Source organism: Ixodes scapularis, unplaced genomic scaffold (genome assembly GCF_016920785.2).
Source record: "Ixodes scapularis isolate PalLabHiFi unplaced genomic scaffold, ASM1692078v2 PGA_scaffold7__128_contigs__length_106722199, whole genome shotgun sequence".
Lineage (NCBI taxonomy): Eukaryota > Metazoa > Arthropoda > Arachnida > Ixodida > Ixodidae > Ixodes > Ixodes scapularis.
In genome coordinates, this window is record NW_024609882.1 from 52,098,242 (window position 1) to 52,118,853 (window position 20,612).

A 20,612-nucleotide genomic window follows, 5' to 3' on the forward strand; every position below is an offset into this window, starting at 1 on the left:
GTTCTTGCCCCCTAAGGTAGATCTTTTTCAACCAGTCCTCTAATCATCTCTTTGTTGCCTCGACACAAGGCCTATGCGGTCCATTGGAAGCCGTAGTCTCGTTCGAGGCAGGCCTGTCCGCTGGTGCGGCTGACCTAACCTCAATGGTTTGGTGTCCATCTCTAGAAATAGTGAAGCCCAATACTTCGGCAAGCTCCAGGGTGCTGATTTGTTCCGAAACAAATCAGCACCATCCATGTGAAAAGGGCGACAAATAAATCGCGGGTGAATCCCCCTTAACCTTAACGAAATTATATATCCAGACTATTCTAATGCAGCACCCCTCATACCTCATGCTGTATATACATATTCAAAAGTAAAAAGTAATCAGCTTCTGCCACACAAACAATAAAACTGATTACTCTGGTTATGTCGTGAGTCTTGCTATTGTTAGGCTAGCATTAATTTTGTACATATTCTAATAAACGATCAACCAGCAAGCACAAACACGTCTTTCATAAAAGCCACAAATTGGGCGACCCTTGTCCGAAAATATCAGTAAGCGGGGAAGCGAGCTCGAGTGCTGCATTTTACAAAAAACTAGATGCCTAGACGGATACCCTATTCCTTGGTTTGTTCATAATCAAGATTTTTAGGCTGGCGTTTTTGCCATTTCCAGCAGGAAGAACATTAATGGGTGCAGCAGACGCACCTAAAATAATCAAGGCCTGGAATAATTAGTCAGGATGTACCAACTCAGCAATTGGTCCCCTGATGTCAGGCGTCATTCAACAGGTTCATTGGAGACAAAGGCCAGCACTGGTATCGAAATAGCGTCTTCACTCGATCTCACTTTAATGAAGTCAAAAGTATATCGCAAATATTTGATTGTTTCAGGTGCTGGTGCTCCAAAAAGGGGAAAGCCTTCTAGGAGAACTCTTCAGCCTTGTCATCGAGGCAGCTGTCATGTTTCGGCCATCGGTCATGTGCTGTGAACAAGAATAAAACAAATAAAAGAATATCAAGACACGCATTCGCTGCAACAGCAAAACTTATGCAGTTGGCACTAAACATTATTAGCATAAAAAACCGACTGCTGGGCCGGCGAAAGGGCGACACCTAGTACAACATTCATGCAAGCACAGCGTATACGAGATTGTTTATTGGGAGCCATCTCTTTATGGTTAGCAGGCAAAAGTTGCTCCCTGTACCTGTTTTCAAATCACCATTGCTTTGCTTCAGGCCTTTGCTGGCCGAGCATAAACGTGTGCAGAGTTTTTTGTTTGTTTTTTCCTTTGTTTGTTGAGAACAAATATATATTTTGATTCGCTATTTTCACGTCAATGTCGTGTTAAGACGCTAAATCGGCAAGTATATCAGACAAATTAATTTTTTTTTTCCGAACAATAACTGTTTTGAATAGAACCCCTGATATCGAAAGACGGAAACAGCCGGGCTCCCACTCGTTCTCTGCATTCGCGACAACGCAACATCGAATGTCGCAATTTTACAACTCCAGCCGTCGAGCACTCGTCCTAACTGCTTTTAGTGCCAACTGTACTTCACATTATTAGCCTTGATTTCTTATTTCCCTTAAACACGCAAATTGGATGACACTCCCTCTCACAAGCTGTCTTCGATGCTGACAAAGGCGCGAGAAAGTGACTACGCAAAATGCGTTCGCTGAACGAGCGCTCGCAATATCCCGTATGTTGGGCCCTCTCGATAGACTCGTACTTGCGCTTATTGCAAGCTCGCAATAGTCGCCGACAGCCGAAGAATCTCGGAGTAAACCTTATTATGTTCGCGCTTCGTGAATCGTTCTTTTTCGTTCTTACGGTGGCAATCTAATAGACACCGGAGTAATAATAGGATGCCGTGGACTCGCACCACCCCATATTTCTTTAGCTGTCAGCGACAGTACTGGAAACAGCTAGCGAGACTGCGTGGTATAGTTTATCCGCAGGTGAATATACATTCTGCCTATGTAAAGAAACTTTCTTGATTGAATTCAGGGTTGTCACAGAAGAGACCATAAAAAGTGTTGTAATTGGTAACTTGCCAAAACATCAATTCAAACTTTTAAGCTTCTATTTTTGTAAGCTGAAATTTAAGAATTAAATTAGACCGTTGAATGTGAAGCAATTACTAGACGCGTAAGAAAATTAGAATTAATTTTGCCCCATCGCATACGTGTTCATATACTTCCCAGTCATGTGCAAAATACTTCAAAATCATGCGTCATCTTCACCCGCACTTGCCGAACGTTAGACCTTGGTGCATCTCGAAAGTCACTAAGGCCCGGAACATATCTAAGCCATCTTTGCGGTGGACCGACAATTAACGTTTGCATCAATAGTTAATTTGCCTACCTGGAACGGCGAACAGGTGTCCAGGGTGCAGTCTGGTAGCTGCGTCCACAAACAGTGTTGTGCCCGACACGTAAGACGCTCCCGCAGAGAGCAAGAAGCAGACCGCAGAAGACACCTGAGGAAGAGGTTTCGCCAAACTCACATTTCAGCATCTTACGCAATAAAAGGACGAACGTCATCTGACATCCCTCAGATGTGGACGCAGAATCATTCTGGACCAACGGGGGTCCTTAGACGTGCAACCAATATCTGGGTTGCACGGCGCCTTCCCCGCAATACGTCTCTGTCGTATTGAGGGCAGCTCAACCGGAATTTGAACTCAACACCTGTGGCTTCGTTGACTGAAGCTGTACCGCAAAGACATAGAGTTCGCTAAGATGGTTAGCGCCTCCATGCATTCAGGTGGTCGGTGGTGCAGGGTTTAATAAAAACGATTTTGTGAGTATTACTGTGTCTGGCGCATAGAGTTTTCCGTATACTCGTTGAGAACAAAAGCGATATACTATCATATAAAATATACTGGTGGGAAGTGGGGGCGAGGCATTGCGCTCACAACGTCTGCAGAGGGGTTTTTGCTTCGCACATGTACGTATACACCTAAACGAGCCATGCTCTAATTTCAGACAGGCGCTACTATTTTACTTCTAGTATAGTGATTTTATTTTTATTGATTTGATCAGAGGAGAGCAATTCATAAATATCTTTGTCCAGGTTATTTAGGCTGCTAGTTACTTGAAAAGACATTTAATAATTGCTTTTAGCCTAAGCCCTAATCTTAGTGTAAGTCGAACACAAACCTCTTGTGGCGTGCCTGCCCTTTTGGCAGCCATTCGTGGCAGCGTTTCATCAAAAATTCTACGCTCATAGTTTTTTGCTGCCGTAGCGGAGTAGATTGCTCCCTGCAAAAACACAAAAAAAAGTGAATTAGTGAACTGTTCAGAACTCCAGCATAGTGAACACTCACAGGAGCGACCGCGTTGACCCTAACTCCACTTTCGGCCCACTCCACGGCCAGAGAACGCGTCAGATTCTCCACACCTGCTCGTGCAGCTCCCGAATGCCTGCAAGATAAGCGTTGCTTCATCCCAAACTCAACTTGCCAGAAAAAAAGAGAAGATCGCTCACGATGCCAAGGGAAAACCACGCGTATTCTCCATGGTGATGTTCACAATCGACCCGCCATGGTCTTTCATCCACTGGCTGTAAGCTGTCCACCACATGTGGGAAACATAAAGTGGATCATAAGCATGCAACTACTACGAATAGAAGCACTAAGTTTTCTGGTGTACTTTAAAACCAGGGTCGTATTGCTCTGTACATCACACAAAAGACGCGATGTTCGCTGCAGGCGTGAGGACAAAATGACCTGCGGACACGCATGTTGCCAACATGTTGGTTTAATACGTGTGTATGCTTGTTCCAGCATGTCTGCAGGCAGTTTCTATGAAACCAATGTGAGAAATCCGCCATACAAGAAAAAACGCGGCTTAGAAGGTGAACTCTTCCGCGGTGCTCAGTCTATCTGCAGATACGGGCTGTGGGAGGATTTCTTTTTTTTTTTTTCCATATCTTTCATGACGAGATTTGGCGGTTTTTCTGATCGACAGTATATTAATGATAAGTTATAAAGAATACAGGCTCTTTGTGAGCTAATAAAGCAAACATTTGTCAAAGTGTGCTGTGCAAGGTATATTTATAGATGCAGATTCGCCACTTGACCCGGACAATACACTGGGAAGGTAGTCTGCACAAATTGCGCACTGTAAAAAAAACAAAAAAAAAAATTTTTACCGGGATTTGCCCTTGCGGGTACACCGGGTGCGGACTATATATATGTGGTCCGAAAATTATGATACGTGTTCTTGTAAGCGAAAAGATCGTAGACAATTTCATGGTAAAATTGATTGTTCGTTTCCTAAGGTCTGGGACAACGATAATGAATCGCGGGTACCGCACTGCAGTGAACCAGAAGCTGGTCATGTAAGCATGTTTTATGATGTGCATGCGACTTAAAACTACATCTGGATCTTCATGGAAGTATATAAAGCGCAGTTGTGAAGAGCACAGCACAACTAATTAAGATGAGGTAATCACAGGTTGTACTTTCTCACAGCAGAGCCCAAAGCTGCGGAGACCTCACTGAAGACCCATCATTGCCAATGAATGTACAAACGCCACTTTTCAGAGGGCGACAGAAGCAAGGTCGTGCTTTCTAAATACTCTCCTGCTGCAGAGGTGGTGGTAGTCCTCATGTTCAAAGCTCATATATAAAGTATCCCAAGCGAACCTTCTACTGTAAAACAAGCAAAAAAAAATTGGCGTTTACTCATAGAAAGCTCACGTATACCGAATGTGCGCTCAGAAAGTGAACTTTACAGTATAAAATTTCTAAGTGCAGTTCTCGTTTCGTACAAAATTACAGCAAAACGCTTGCTAAAGTCAAGGTTGGTTGCGTTTGTATACGTCTGGTGTTAGCGACGCTATTTATTCTGGCGCCCTCTCCTGATAGGCGCAGCCAGCAGACAACGCACTCTAATGTCTGCTTTCTTCGGCTATCGAAAGGTGGCGCCACAAGCAGCAAGTCTCGCTATTTCGGTTGTCAGCGAACGCTTGCAACCTTGACTTTGGCAAGTTTTTCTCTCTAATCTTTTTAGAAAAAAATAACTGCGCCTTGAAATTATGTATCATGAAACTTACCTACTCAGTGCACATTCGGTGAAAGTTTAAGCTTTCTAATATCAGACACCATTTTTTACGGTTCGTTTTACTGCGGAAGGTCTGCTTGAGTCATCTTATAGGCCACCGCTCAAAGTCACAGATAGCCTGCACTATACAGTAACTCTATATATTCCGCTTTAGCCTGCAGAATTTCCAAGGCTATAGTCCCGGACTATGCAGGTTTAACAGTTGAACATTTATGTAATACGAACTAACTACAGTTGCGTACTATTCAAGAATTATGTTTTTTCTAGATAGTTTGTTATAAAGGGGCGTGACAGATTTTGTGAATTACATAGTAGCCTGTTAATAGTGATGTATGCATGATAGAATTTTTTTTTTTTTGTGAGCTCATAAAACAGGCATTTTGCAGGTTCTGCTTTGTATGAAAAACGTTTTATGCGAGCAATGGATTAAATACGGACCATGTACCAGGTGCGGAGGAGTGTTTCTTCATAAGAGATGCATCTCAAAGCTTAAAGACTGGGCTGATGGCATTTCTTTCGATACCAGGTTAAGACTAAATGGAGTATGCTTGAACGAATTCAACTGGCTTTTAGTCTAGAAAGGAAGGGGCGCGGCTAAAGTCCATCATTCAGGGCCGCTACAGCGTCTTGGAGCTCTCAACCGGGCAACCAGCTCGCCCCTACCTTCTCTGCAGAGAAGGAAGCTCCCCGTTAGGTTGGTCTCGACGACAGCATTCCATCCTTTTAACGAGATTCCGTCCGCCTTCGATAGAAATTGGCCACCTCCATTGTTGACCAGGAAGTCGAGGCGGCAATGACTTTCCAGGGTAAGACTAATCAACTTTTTCACCTGGGCAAAACAGATTTAAAAAAAAAGACATTACATTTTCGTACGCTTTGCATGCTATCTTCACAACCTTAAAACGCAGTCTATTCTAGTGCGCCAAATATCCCCCCTCACCTTTAAGTCTAGTTTTGTGTGTGAAATATAAAAAACAAACAAATTAGACGTTAAATGTTTAGACAGGGGGAGTTCGGTCCACTTTTGTGATTTGGCAACTCTGATTCACAATGTAGAGGGGAAATTCTGCCAAAAAAGTATGACTGGTCTTCTTAAGCGTTAAAACGGTACGAAAATTTTATTTTAGCTACCTTAACTAACTCTATTTTTGGAATCTCTGGTTTTCACCCTTTCCGCTATGCTATTTAGTATCGCGAAATACAGAACAGTTGTTGAGAAATCGGCAAGTGAAGACGATGCCAAAACCAACATTCAAATATACCCACGCTTTTCTGTGCTGTGACGTTAGGGGAAGGCATGCAGGCTTGCAGTTCGAGCCAACACCATCGAGAAAAATGAAGGCCTCAAAACGCCCCACTGTTCCTCCACGGGAGGTCATCACAGTCGGATGGCGCAAACTCAGCAATTGTACCCGAGCCCGATGTCCAGCAAACTGCGACGCGTTGATTGGATACGAAGCCCGGCCGAGCAATGACGCAGCAATCGTGTCCAATATGTGTCTTCTCTCGATCTCACTGTGATGACGTCATAATTCTAATGCACAGGTCTTTGAATATTCTAGGTGGTGTTGGTTGAGCGGGAAGCCTAAAAATAGACTATGGCGAGCATCTGTATCATGCTGCTGCGCGGGCATTAGAGCGAGCTTCCCAATCATTCATTCGACACCATTAAACTGCTTGTAATCAGTTCGGAACATAGTCTACTGTACAAAGATTGAACCCCGCCTTCGACTGGTGTCACTTTTTTTATTGTGCCCGCAGAGAGACTTTCATTTTGAAAAACAAGGTGAGGACGGAAATCGTAAATTCAATAACTTCGCGAAAAATATTGATTTTGACCTAAAATTTGGGCTACTACTTCAGTGATATATGTCGGTGTGTTTAGCAACTTTTCACGCAAATCAGGGACTATAAAAAAGACGCCGGAACGCCCCTTAATGTGCATCACGCCTTCACTACAGCACATTGGCACAATGCTCGTTCAGATAGAAACGGCCACCAAAAGACATTTGTGCTTTCTCAACTTTTTCTTTTATAGTCGTCGAGTTTGAAACATGCCTCTTCTCACCTTGCCATTGATTAAAAAAAAAAACATTATATTTGTCTCGCTTTGAACAGGGTATCGCCAAGTCTGTGACCATTGCTTACCCACCTGTTCTTCACTGCGAATGTTGCAAGGTATGAACGAGATGCGAGGCTGTCCGTCTTGATCAATTAGTCCGTTTCGCAAATCGTCGACCGCACTCCTCAGATTCTCTTCGTTTCTAGACGCTATTGTGACGCTGCAACCTGGAATGAAATATTCGTTTATATAAAGTGTCTATTTTACAGCGCTCCTCAATCGTAACGACTTAGCGGGAACACCTGACATTGGCAGGGGTGCGCTATACTAACAGCCGTCATGCCAACTATTATTCACGTGATTGAACATGTCGAACCACCAAACCGGGCTATAGGGCAACACCATCTAGAATAATCAAACCCTGTGCACTAGAATTTTGACGTCACCAGAATGAGATCGAACGAAGATGCGTAAGTATTAGGCTCTGCCTTATATACAATCAACGCGTCGAAAGAAGACCAGCGTCGGGCTCGGGCCAACTTGCTCAGTTGGCGCAATCCGACTGTCGTGACTTTCCATGGAAGAAGAGGAGGACGTACGCACGTCACGTTCATTATAGGTGGTCTTGTCTTGGAGGGCGTGGTTTGGACTACTCCTCTCAAGTTTGAACGCCGTAATTTTAAATTTTTTACCTTGTCCTATAGCGGGACCGGACGCGATTGAAAGCGAGCTTTGCGTCAGTGTTTGGCTGCAATTCGTGTTCAGTCAGTGAGAATACCATTGACCTCTCCGACAATAGATCGATCTCACCAGCCAGTTTGGCTCCGCCACAGCTGCCGCGAAGCATTGAGGGAACTTCAGTCTTTCTGCACGTGCGACAACCTCGCTGGAGCTGTGCGCGTGCATAGCACGAGGTGGCACGAGCCGTCTCGGTCACCGGCGCCTGCCTCCTGGGAGCTACAGTAATGGCGACTTTACGCATGCGAAGAATGTTTGGTTATATCTTTCTATTTATTGATGTTAAATGTTAATTTTTTACATCAAGGACAACATACAGGATACCGGAGGCTTGTAACAAAAGCTGTCACAAGGGCAGCTTGACAAAGCCTTAGACCTCCACAGCTACCTTGCTGCAGCGCAAGTGCGACCACCGGAAGTTCCGGATCAGTCATCTAGGGCCTGTGTAAAGTATGCCGGGTGAAGCGTAGCAAAGGCTGGTACCGGCTGCGTCTTGAAAGATCCGTTTTCTGCTGGTTCGCCGTCATTCGCCGAAGAACTTTTTAAAAACCCTGTACAAACGGTCGCAGCGCTACTTTTAAGAATCAGGAAATTATTATTATTATTATTTTAGGAAAGCGCAGCACCCCAGCAAAAAGACACAACCCGTCGAACTCAAGTCCCAGCCAGGCGACATGACTAAAGGACATGTCTCAGCACGAGGAAGGGCTGCGTCTTTGTGCCTTCAGTACGACTGAGGGAATTCTGAAGCTATTAATCACAGTTAAGCACAAGACACATGCGCGAAAAATCCATCCGATTCGACGTCCAATCCGGCAATAAGACTGTCTGATCCGAAAAGTTTGGTCGTATCAGACGTCGGATCGGCGATCCGGCGTGCGTCCGACGTGCCAGATAGTTTCACATGGCGAACGGACTGTCGGAAGCGTCCAGCCAATGACAGCACAGCTAGCGCGAACGTCATGATGACGTACTGGGTCTGGCGGGACGAACAAGAAGACGCGACTGACCTGAGCGACGAGAAGCCGGACGCGTGAATCCCGCTGACTTATTCGAGAAAGATGGCCCCAGCAAAGAATGCACGCGCTAGCGAGAACGAGCTCCTAACTTCGCTCGTGCGAGCTGAGCCGTCAATCTGGGACCAGAGATCGTACCCTGTATAGCAGGGGTCTCAAACACGCGGCCCGCGGGCCGCATGCGGCCCGCGACTCGCTGGAACGCGGCCCGCAGGCAACCGGCTACGAGTCCCGGTTCCCATGTCCCGAGCGCTAGAAATGGCATGCGGCATAGTGACTTCATCTCGTCGATTCATTTTCGCTCGAAAAGTAGCTCTGCTCTTTTCACCTTTTCCTATCTGTGAATTGGTGATCACTGATCTTTTGCCCTTTGTTTCACTTTATTTTCGGCTTCCCAGCTTTTTGTAATGCACAACAGTTCCGCTGCTTGGCCGCGAGCGCGAGTTATTCGTTGAAGGATGCATCTCGGCTGCGCTAACTCTCGATCAACACGAGCAACTGCCAAAGATAAAGCTACGAGCTCGTTATTCTCGCCTTCAAAAAAATATCCCCATTAAAAGACAAGTATTTGTTCAGAATGTTGTAATAAAGATCGTCAGGAAAGCAAGAACTGTCAAATTAAGTCATTGTTTTTAGAGACATGTTGAGCTTGGTTAATTGGTGAGTGAATTGAGCAACAAGAACGACAGTGTACGTGCTTGTTCTATAAATATTGCCAGCACGTTGGCGGTGCTTGTCACCTTAATTCATGTTATCACATCTGGCCAGGGCCCAAAGTAGTCATATAAACAAATCAAATCTAAAGACGTCGCTGGCAAACTACAGCGAGTTTCCAAAAAGCATAATGCACGAGGAACGCCCCCCCCCCCCCCTTTCCTATCATGCGATGGCCCTCGGCCTTTCAGGTGTGGGATATATGCCCCCCCCCCCCCCCCCCCCCCCCCCCCCCACTGAAATGAGTTTGAGACCACTGCTGTATAGGAACGCGGACCTAGCTGGAGCGCTTGGATCTCCTGGGCGGAGCCGAACGGATCGTCGTGTCGCATGCAAGGTCGGAAGCGTGTGTCTCAAACTACCGCGTGCGGCAATTCGGAACGGCGTTCGGACTGTCGGATCGGACGTCGGATCGGACGATTCTGCCGTCCATGTGCCTCGCGCTTTATACTGAGTCAGTGTTAGACAAACCGCATGTAAACAAGGTTCTTGCACTAAGGTGCGAACCGGTAGATTAGCAAGAACGCTGGCTAAAAATGTACCCTTTATTTAAGTGAAACAAAAACTAACTTTACTCACCGTAAAAATAAAGTACGCATCGCCCAACGCTCGGGAGATCTTTACCCAAATGTAAAACTATAGCGCTTGAGAACAGAGGAAAAAGTGAAAGCCGCTTACAACTCCCTGTAACGCCGAATTGGAGCGCAGCTCTTGAGGAGGAGGAGGGAAGGGCGCTGGGGGGGGGGGGGGTTAGACTAACCAGGGGGGGGTTGCGTGACCTTGGGGGTCACCTGACCCCCAATGCCGATGATGTCATCACTGACGTCACTGATGACGTCATTAGTGACGTCACTGAAGACTTCACCAGTGATGATGACGATGACGATGCGAATGTCGGTGACGTCATCAGTGACGTCGCTGACGACGTCATCAGTGATGATGACGATGACGATGCGGATGCCGGTGACGACATCAATGACGTCACTGATTTCGTCATTAGTGATGATGACGATGACGATGCGGATGTCGGTAACGTCACCGGCATCCACATCGTCATCGTCATCATCACCGATGACGTCACCGGCATCCACATCGTCATCGTCATCATCACTGATGACGTCACCGGCATCCACATCGTCATCATCACTGATGACGTCACCGGCATCCGCATCGTCATCGTCATCATCACTGATGACGTCATCACTGATGACGTCACCGGCATCCACATCGTCATCGTCACTGATGACGTCACCGGCATCCACATCGTCATCGTCACTGATGACGTCATCATCATTGATGTCATCATCACTGATGACGTCACCGGCATCCACATCGTCATCGTCATCATCACTGATGACGTCACCAGCATCCACATCGTCATCGTCATCACTGATGATGACGATGACGATGTGGATGCCGGTGACGTCATCAGTGTCGATGACGTCATCGGGGGGTCACGCGACATCGGCGGGGGTCACGTGACCTCGGGGGGTCACGTGACCTCGAAGAGGGGGTCACGTGACCTCAGGGGAGTAACGTGACCTCGAGGAGGGGGTCACGTGACCTCAGGGGAGTCACGTGACTTCGGGGGGTCACGTGATCTCGGGGGGGGGGTCACGTGCCTCCCCACGAAGTCACGTGACCCCGGTGGGGGGCTCGCGCGGTGCATTATGGGATATTTCCCATGATGCACCGCGCGGTTACGCCGACGGCGACGGCGACGGCGACGGCGACGGCGACGGCGACGCCGCTCAAGCCGGAAACGGGCCCCTAAGAGCTGCGCTCTAAAAAAGTTCCAAAGCGCGGGCTTTGCTTGATTCAAACACTTAACTTGAATCTTCGGAAATTATTCATGAAGACATGGCGGTCAACGGAGCCCGAAAAACATTAAGACAAATGACGTCTGATACCGGAACGAGCCCCACAACCTAACTGAAAATCCCCAAAAATTGTGTATTAATATTTTGTAATCAAAGTTCTAAAACTTCGGCATCTGCAAGTCCCACTTGCTTGCGCTACATTTAGGTGGACGATAAGCGGTCGGCTAAACGTAGATTACTTTCCTTGTGAGAAAAACATACTTCTCTTTTCTTTGAGGCACCAGGAATAAAAAATAAAGCTCGAGGTACACCTAAGCACTTCTTATGAGTTGTGAATGCGAAAGCATGCAAGCCGCTCGTCCACTCCCTTTTTCGTCTGCTCGTCCGCACTAGAGTGCCTCAATGCCCGTCTGCTTAGGGTGATGCCATCGTTTGTAGTACCCGATGCCGACAGCACGAGCTCACAGGGAAAATACAGAGAAATCACAGGAAACAAAATGTCGCCTTAACACAGTCAGCGCCGCGAGCGCGTGCAGGAACACGCTCTTTCACGCGCTTCAGAACAAAAAAATAAAAATAAGCGTTCGAAACAAAATGGCCAGATGTCATCACCGCAAGCAAAGCCCACATGAAGGCACCCTAGTCCGCTCCCTTTGTCGTCTGCTGCGTACTAGCGCGCGCGCGCTTCGGAATCTCGGAGGCCATGGCGCAGCGGTCAATGGGATCCCCGTCGACGCGCGCGAGCCAATGGAACCGAAGGCGAATCACTCCTATTGGGATCGCGGAAACTAGGAGTCGTTTTCGCGCTTCAAACTGATGACGTCAGCTCGCTCCATGAGACAGTTAATGCTTTCGTATTAAAACACTGTAGTTTACAAACGAGGCCCAGGTTGGACCACACCGGGCGTCGGCCAAGCGCATGAGCAGAAAGGCGATTAGCAGGAAATGAAAAGTGTGCGCATGCGCCGTGGTGACGTCACAGCAAAGGCGTGACGTAAGATCCGTGTGCATGTGCATGCTCCCATAAATTGCGTCAATCTAAATACGTTTCACAAAAAAAAATAATTCCTTTTTAACATTAATGTATAAAGGATGATGTCATTACTGAGAGAAAACGTCTTGTTATTTAGTTCGACAAGCACAAGCTTATGATGATCAGGCAAAAAAAAAAAATCTGACGGCAGTTTTGACCAGAAACGTCAATGATATATATATATAGTATTAAGAACGTACTTGAAAGTCAATTACGGTTCTTTGCGTTATTAGCTTGGGAAATTTTAGAAAGTTCTTGTCGAATTCAGTGCATCACACGTTTTCTTGCATAATGTTCTTTGTACTAAAAACAAATCCTGAATAGAAAAGTGCGGAAGAGTCGTTTATCCTGGGAACATAAGTAGCAATGCGGGGCGGGCATTTAGCTATTCCCGATGAATAAACAGTTTATACCCAAAAAATGCATTTAATAATAATAATAATAATAATAATAATAAGCTTTTATTTCCTCTTTTTTTTTTCATTACAAAACGAAAACAATTGTGCAAAAGAGGGCAAAAAGCTGCTGCTGCAGCTTGACGAGGCCCTAGTTCCCATACAGACCTTGGCGGAAAGTCAGCAGAAAACAAAAATACACTAGACCCAAAAAATCAAATATACAGCAAAAATCAAATATACACACTTATTCAAGATGCGTGCTAGGAGTTCGACGCTGTTATTATTTTAGGTCGATGTTACATTCATTAATCATGGCAAGTAGAAATTCCTTATTTTTCAAACGTTGTTCGTAGAAAGCAAAGCAAAAACAAAATCTAGGGCTTATTTATTTATTTGTCTTCTGTCTAGAAGCGACCGAGTCCTTAGTACTTGCACACACTCAGGCACAGACATACACTTTCATGACAAAAAAACACGCACACAAAATAACAGATTATAGAGGTTTTTCTCTGTAAATTAGGAATAATAAGGGGGCATCTCTAGCTGACATTTTACAAATATTGTTTAACATTGTGTTATTGCGTTCAGTACATCATACGTGGTATGTACATAACAATGTCTCAAGTTGTTTGGCTGAAATAAATTTTTTTAACAATTTGCAGATAATAGTTCGGATTTCGCAGGGGGCATATGTTTCAGAATGTTGGTAATGCCTAACCCCAGCAAAAGGTAATAGAGCTTGATGACCGAAGTGGCTTGTTTTGTTCCTATTGCCAAGGTTACTGCCGTTCCTAACAAAATTACTGCTCATTTTTGGTTTTAAAAAGAAAACATTTCAAGTATGACGGATAGCCAATTTCGCAACTCGCGTCGCCGAACGTGGCCGAATGGTTACCGCGCTGACTGTCGCGCGGAAGGTTAGGGTTCGATTCCAGGTAGCGAAATGTTCTTTTATTTATTTTTTTTTTCTATTCCTCGTCTTTGCAAGTTCGATAACTTTCTCGTCTCATTGAGTTAGGAATATTCTACGCGCCGAACGTTCTTGACCGAATGTTTCGGAAACCCACGCAGGTACAAAAGGTGCTCCGCGTGGCGAGCCGGAGTCAGTCTCGCCCCAGCGTTCGAACCTCCTGTTAAACGGGTTTCACATGCGGCGATTTTGGACCTAGAGCGGCGAGATTTCTGCCGTCGCGGCGATCTGGCCAGCCGCAGCGGCTGAGCGGCACGGTTCCACGCTCTCCACTTACAGCACGGCGGGAAATCACGTGACAGAAGGAGAAACACTGCGGGAAAGCTGGCGCATAGGACGGTGGCGCTTTCATAGAGTGATATAGTAAACGTAAAAAGAGGACACAGGAGCCGATTCGCGGCCCAGATAGTGCGTTTCATACCCTCCGCTACGTGGCGCTTTTCTGCAATTTGGTTAAAATTAATTAAAACTCTTTTTGTGAAAAGTATTTATTTTTTAATTGGCAATGCTTTAAAATTGTTTAAAGTACTTACAACGGCTAAATAGTTTAAATCAAATACATCACAAAAAGCACGTGATGTATGGCGCCTGCCATGGCCTGCCTGCCTGCACGCCGTCGCTTCTGCATCTTTCTGCATGGCCTTTGCTCGTCCCTACGTCGTTCGTCTGTGCCGTGCGTGCCGTCCATCTGTGCTTTCTGCTGCATCATGTTCGGTCGACTTTGCATCAATCAAGGTGACGCATGACCGCCCGCGTGCTCGCATGCTCGGCGTGAATTCGTGCAGCCGATCGGTTCGAGCTTCTCGCGCTGTTGTTTCTGCCGGGCTGTCTGGCTGCACTTGAACCTGTGTGCATGATGATTTCCGATGAGATTGTTTAAAAAAAAAAAATTTAACTTACGACCCAGCACACGACATTGTCCATGGGTTTACAGATGACGGTGTTGAACGAACCTCTTACATTGCAGATAGAGCCTTGGTTGTTGTGCTGTCTGAAATTTCCAGGAGGTGCGTTTAGCCCCTTGCATACACTGTTGTGCACACTCCAACAACGTCTTCTGTTTAACGCAGTCTCCTCATGGTCTCCTCATTTCTCTCATTCTGGAGCTTAAAGGGGCGGTGCAACGATATTCAATGGGAATGGTCTTCACTTTACACAAGCTTACTGGCCCTAGTGGGACCCAAGGATATTCGCACGCAACGCCACTGGCCAAGAAACTCCTTTGTTGCGTTGTAAGTTCGAGGACAAAACCGAGTGTTTTCATTCAATCTCTTCTTCGAAAAACCTGATGACGTAGCTGGGCGGTAGCAGTACCGCCCAGTGACGATATTTGAATACGGCTCATAGATTGGACCCGAGCATGGCGTGGACACTCGATTTGGGCTCGTGATAATCGATAGCTCGAGAAACATTCGGGTAGTGTCCTGTGTCCAATCGCTGCAATGACGACAACAGCCGAACCATAACAATGTCTTGAACTCAGCGCGTGTCCTGTGCCTTGCCAACCCCAGCGCATGGCTATGATCAACATTGGCGGCATATAATCGGCTCCAGATCACGGGGCCGCTTGTTATGGCTTCGAGTTGAGGGGTGAACTCTGCTCGTTTTTCTTTATTTTTTTCTGCGACCCCGATTGCGTGTGGTGAAAACGAACGGCTATTTCACTGATCATTAACGTCAGGGATTCGTTCTAAGCGGTATTTGCGCAAAATAAAAATATCAGTGCATCGCCCCTTTAAGACTGTTGGCTTTACAGTAAAGGCTGTGGTCTGTGGTTAGGGGGCTTCAAACATCAGCTTGGTGTGTGTGGTGATAAGCCATTTCTTGAAGTTGACAACGAACACGTTTACTTTGTCTTTGATGTTCCACACCTTCCCAAAACAACCAAGAGCAATCTCCAAGCCCACAAACTTTGCATTTGAAATGAGGTCATTGAGTGCTCTTCTATTGTTGAACTTAATAATTGTTCTATCCATGAAATTAGCTTGCAATTGGCTCCGAAACTTACTGAGAGAAACATTTTTTCAATAACCTTTCTGTAACATGGAAGAAAATTGTGCCCCACAGGTCTACTCTTTCTTGCAATCATATCCCTTGTTTATGCCAAGGAACTTCCTGAGGCAGCCATGGCTACAGCCTTTTTGTGTGATAGCTAAAAAGCTAAAAGCTAAATAGCTAAAAAGGATGTGCATACTTTTTGACTGTCTAAATAGCTAAAAAATTCAAAAAGACAGGGCAGAAGTTGTGTCATGCCAATCTGAAGGGAGAATCTGAAATACTTGATTTTTTCCACCAGTAACTCGGATGGATTTCAGCATGGCAGTTCCAAAGTAGGAGGCAGCCATAAGCCATCATTGGATGGCAAGTTACTATAAAAAGTTTTCTCGTGCTCTGTGATGAGCTTTCAAGCAGCCATGACTTGAAGTTCTTACTTACACGACGCCTGCAGCAAGACACACTTGAGAACGTTTTTAGAGCTATATACGACAAATGCTGGGCTGCAACACAAACCCAAATGTGGATCAGTTCACCTCAGGACTAAAACACCTCTGGATAAAGAAACTGTTTGAACTGTCGGGCAATGAAAACGTAGAGGATGACAAGGCTGACCTCCTAAAGGAGTTGCAAATATCTTTGCACCATGGAAGTTTAATTTCAGATATTGTGGAATGTCTTCCAATTGATAACTTCCCGCCACTAGAGGATATTTCTGAGCTGGCATCAGACATCAGGTCTAACATAATTGATGACTTGTACACTTTTTTTATTACGTTTGGGGCTATTTGGTCAAGCTTTTGCTTGAGCAGACAACTTATAGCTGTGGCTGTTCTCAGCTGCTATCGAATGAGTCTAATAACTTAACCAGGCCTCACCAGTACTGTCTTGTTCCTAAAGCATACCACGTGCCTGGAAAATTCTTCGGGAACTTAGTAGTACCATCACGGGCTGCCTTTCACTTTATTCAGCAACTAGAAAATCATTTTTTTCCCATAATAGAGAGTGTGACACATGTTCGAGGAGTCTGTGCCGCCTTGTATAACACACTTTGAGGTCTGGGTGGTTTTAGCCTCTGCCCAGAGGAGTACCACAAAGGGTTTTTAAAAGTTGTTTTGCAGAATACGCTTGTGTTGACATGTTTGATTTCTTAACCGGAATTTGGAAAAAGTTCGGTTGCACTTTTCAGTGGTTAATAAGAACGAGACAGGTTTCACTGTTAATAGTGTATTAACAGAGGCGGTTGCCAAGCCAAAAACAAAAAGTGCTTAAGTGGGCGGTGCAGCTTGCTCTTCAAATATTTGCTTCCCCTTTTTCCAGCGAATGCGTATCACGGCTCCCTAACAAAAATATTTGTCCACTTTCTACAAAATTTTGATAGAAAATAGTGTATAGAGGCTAAAAATATTTGAGAAAAAATGTATCCACTTTTGTATCCACTGTCCATAGTTTTTTAGCCGCTTTTTTCTGAAGCCATATTTCTTTTCTGAACAATTTCGGGGAATGTTTAGGGACGTTGAATCTTGTCAGATTTCGAATAGAGTTCTCATTGTTTGGTAATGGCTTGCCCGCAGTGACTTCGAAGCTATGCAAATTGGTGTTTTTTTTATATTTGCCGGAAATCGGGAATTTGTACTATCCGGCGTGTGCTTGGCACTGTTATTATACTCTTATGACTGGTAATGATAGCGATGTCTTATTTATTTTTGCACTTACTTCCCGTACCCGAGTCGGCGTGAAAGTGAATGTATCATACAGCATGTTCTCCGTGGAAAGGTTTTGTTAACTTGATTCCGCTAAGAATCTATTACGAAGTGTACGATATGCCGAAGTCGTTCATATTCATTTATTTTTGTGAGTATCGATCTCTTTCGTATAAAACATACAGAGCTTCTGAAGTAAATCATGTATACATGAATGTGGTCCAATAAAATGTGTTCGAACCACTTACTGTTGTTGACCCCAAAATGCTCCACCAGCCAGGAGTCAATGCGGCGATTGTGTAACTTCAATGCTTTATAATAGAAAAAGAGCAAGAAATATATATACTTATGCTTTGTGAAGTAAGTTGAAATATTGTTTGATACATTTTGCACGGACTCTATCGTAAAAAATAAAGCAAAAGTGCGTCAGTAAAAAAAAAAAAAACAAAAAAAAAAACAACAACAACAGCGGCTTCGGGAGTCAAGGAGCTCCCGAGAGCCGAGCGAGGCGGGGAGGAAAGAGAGAAAGAAGGGTACCGGAGAACCGGAGCAGAAACGCCCAAACCGAAACCGAAACTAACTTGACCGGAAACGGAATCAGATTACGCTTAATACCGCCCGCTAGGAGCGCTACCTGTCACTGGTCTATCTGGGCCGCTGGGGCCTATGGCAGTGTCCGCTCTTTACCTTGTGTATATTACTCTATGGCGCTTTCGCGTTCTTGACGCAGACGATAAGCAGAGAAAGTACGCAAGCGACTGGTTCGCGGTTTCCTTTTTCCAGTTGGTGTTCTTTGCTTCAGCGGTCGCGTCAGAACTGTTCGGGAGATTATTGAGGAGGGGGATTGCTGTCCCCTTCCTCGGAATTCGTTTTCTCAATAAATTGCACGTCTCTTTCTTACTTTCCTCGCCTGAGTATCAACTGTAGCGAGCGCAAGAGACGGAAATCTGAAACGGCTTGTGCGAGCGTGAGAAAAACAAAAGAAGAAGAATAAGACCTGAGCGACATTCACGTGTCTTTTCTAAGACAGATCGTCACACCAAGTAAGACAAAATATATCGCGCCCAGTTCAATGAACTGCTTATCAGTGGAGTGTCGAAGCGCCGGGTTCTTTGGAGGTTCGGGTCGGCCATATCAGTTGGAGTCGTTGCATCCGAGGAAGGCGCTGCCCGTGACGCTGCCGAGGATGATCCGAGGTTTTATCCTCCGTAACAACGAAGTTTGAAAAACAAAATACAGCATAAACAAATAAGACCAAGGTTTATTTAGTATTTTTAACTTTTTTTTTTTATTAAGGTGAATCTAAAGGGGTACTGAAAACTAAGGCATTAAAATTGTTGTTAGAAGCCGCTGTAACCGACTGTGCGCATCTGTTTGCTGCAAGAAACATTGGCCATCGCAACGCCAGAAAAGGTTCATGGGAAATGAAACCTCGCGATCCGTGCCACCGCGCCGCTAGCGGCAGCGATTTCGGCCGCGGAATCGCCGCATGTGAAACAACGCCGACTTCGTCACCCGCGACGCCCTGTTGTTATCGTCTGTTTCCTTTTTGTTTTGTGCGCAAGTTCGCCTCATTAAACGTTTGTTTCCTCAGTAATTCTTTCTTTCCTCACCTCGAGAACTGCTTGGTTACGCAATATCAAGCATGCTTAGCTATTTCTTTTTGTAGCTTCTGCTGGCAGAGGCATAAATATATGTGTATATTCGAAATAAATAGAATGACGTACCCCTGCACATGGTGCAACCTAATTATATTTATACCAAATGATATGTGACAAATAATTAGCGCGCGCCACTCTTAGAGCACAGCGTGGCACGCCGACACTCGTTGTCAGGATCGAGTAGCGGTGGGCACGCACAGTTACAGTGCGAACCTCTATGCTGTATTGGGAATTCAAAGCTTTGGGGCCCTTATTCCATAACTCTCTCATGCCATTCAGTGAATTGACATTAAATTTGCAGTATGGCAGGGATGAGACTTTTTTTTTTCTTCAGTCAGCGTTTGTTTTTCAACTTTGGTTTGGCTTGTAATAGAAATTGCGTATAAATACCCAAATAAAGAAGCTCCTCGGTGATTGCCTTTCCGATCCCCGTTGCTCCTCCTGTTACCACGGCCACTTTGTTCTTGAAAAGACCCGGTCTGAAGATGCTGCGCAAGCGCCGAAGCCCAGTTTGCCCGCTCATCTCGACGTGTGTTGCCACTTTTGCCGGTTCGGAAAAGCTTCGTACAGAGCCACGAGAGTTTTCCGTCCGGAGATCACATCAGCTGTGCGGGATAAAAACACGTAATTACCAAAAAGTAAAACAAACATAAAAAGGCACGTTCCTATTATTGAAAGTTCTAGCGCATTTGCTGGACGTCAGAGAAGCCGATCTGGCGCACATGTGAAGCTCGGTGCATCTGCACTGTAGCGTATAAATGGCAGCCATCTGTGCCACTGTCCTCTGCGCAGAGGTACGTGTGCCCTGAAGTCACGGTACTGCGGTGATGCTGCTGTCGGCATGGCACATGTGCATAAGCTTCACAAATGACGTCACAAAACCTAGGGTGCTATCCCGTCGGATGTCGCGATCCTGGCGGTTGTTCGTGGAAAAACTGGCGAAAAAGCAAGAGCGAAGGTGAGTGTCGCTGCTATGCGTCCCGATTCCTGGCTGGCGAAGCTTCCGTGGACTATTCAGCATGGAGAGCAACCTGCAGCAAAAACATGAGTCTTCCACGTCCAGTACAGCTGCTGAGACGCCGCCAAAATGGCGGCCGGTGACAGCACGTGACGCATCTATGACGTCATTAAGCGGAAATCTAAGGATCACTTTTTTGTACACGTTAAACAAGTGTTGGACAAAATACTCGATAAAAGTATTTAAGTTAAGTTACTAAATACCTGCTTCATAAAGTATTTAAAATACTACCCAAGTTACTTTAACTGTAATGTATCTTGGGTAGAGTACAAATACTTAGAAATGTAATTCAATTACTTTTAAAGATACTTTCGCATTGCGTAATTTGAAGTGACGTCAGACACAACGGCAATTATACAGCTGCGCAAATCTGGTTTACCCGAATGCTTTATTAGCTCGCAACAACACAAAACAGGGGGGGGGGGGGG

General features: G+C 45.5%; 1 protein-coding gene across 1 annotated transcript; it reads right to left on the bottom strand.

Annotated features, from left to right (window-relative positions):
* Positions 1-906: 906 nt before the first annotated feature.
* On the bottom strand, positions 907-19,689 carry LOC8026026 (peroxisomal trans-2-enoyl-CoA reductase-like). Its single transcript, XM_040217764.1, has 8 exons — positions 19,557-19,689; positions 7,209-7,345; positions 5,720-5,885; positions 3,477-3,558; positions 3,316-3,412; positions 3,149-3,250; positions 2,352-2,466; positions 907-968 (listed from the first exon to the last, which is right to left on the bottom strand). The coding sequence occupies exons 1-8, from the start codon at positions 19,687-19,689 to the stop codon at positions 907-909; spliced, it is 894 nt and encodes a 297-aa protein (XP_040073698.1).
* Between the last annotated feature and the right edge of the window lie 923 nt (positions 19,690-20,612).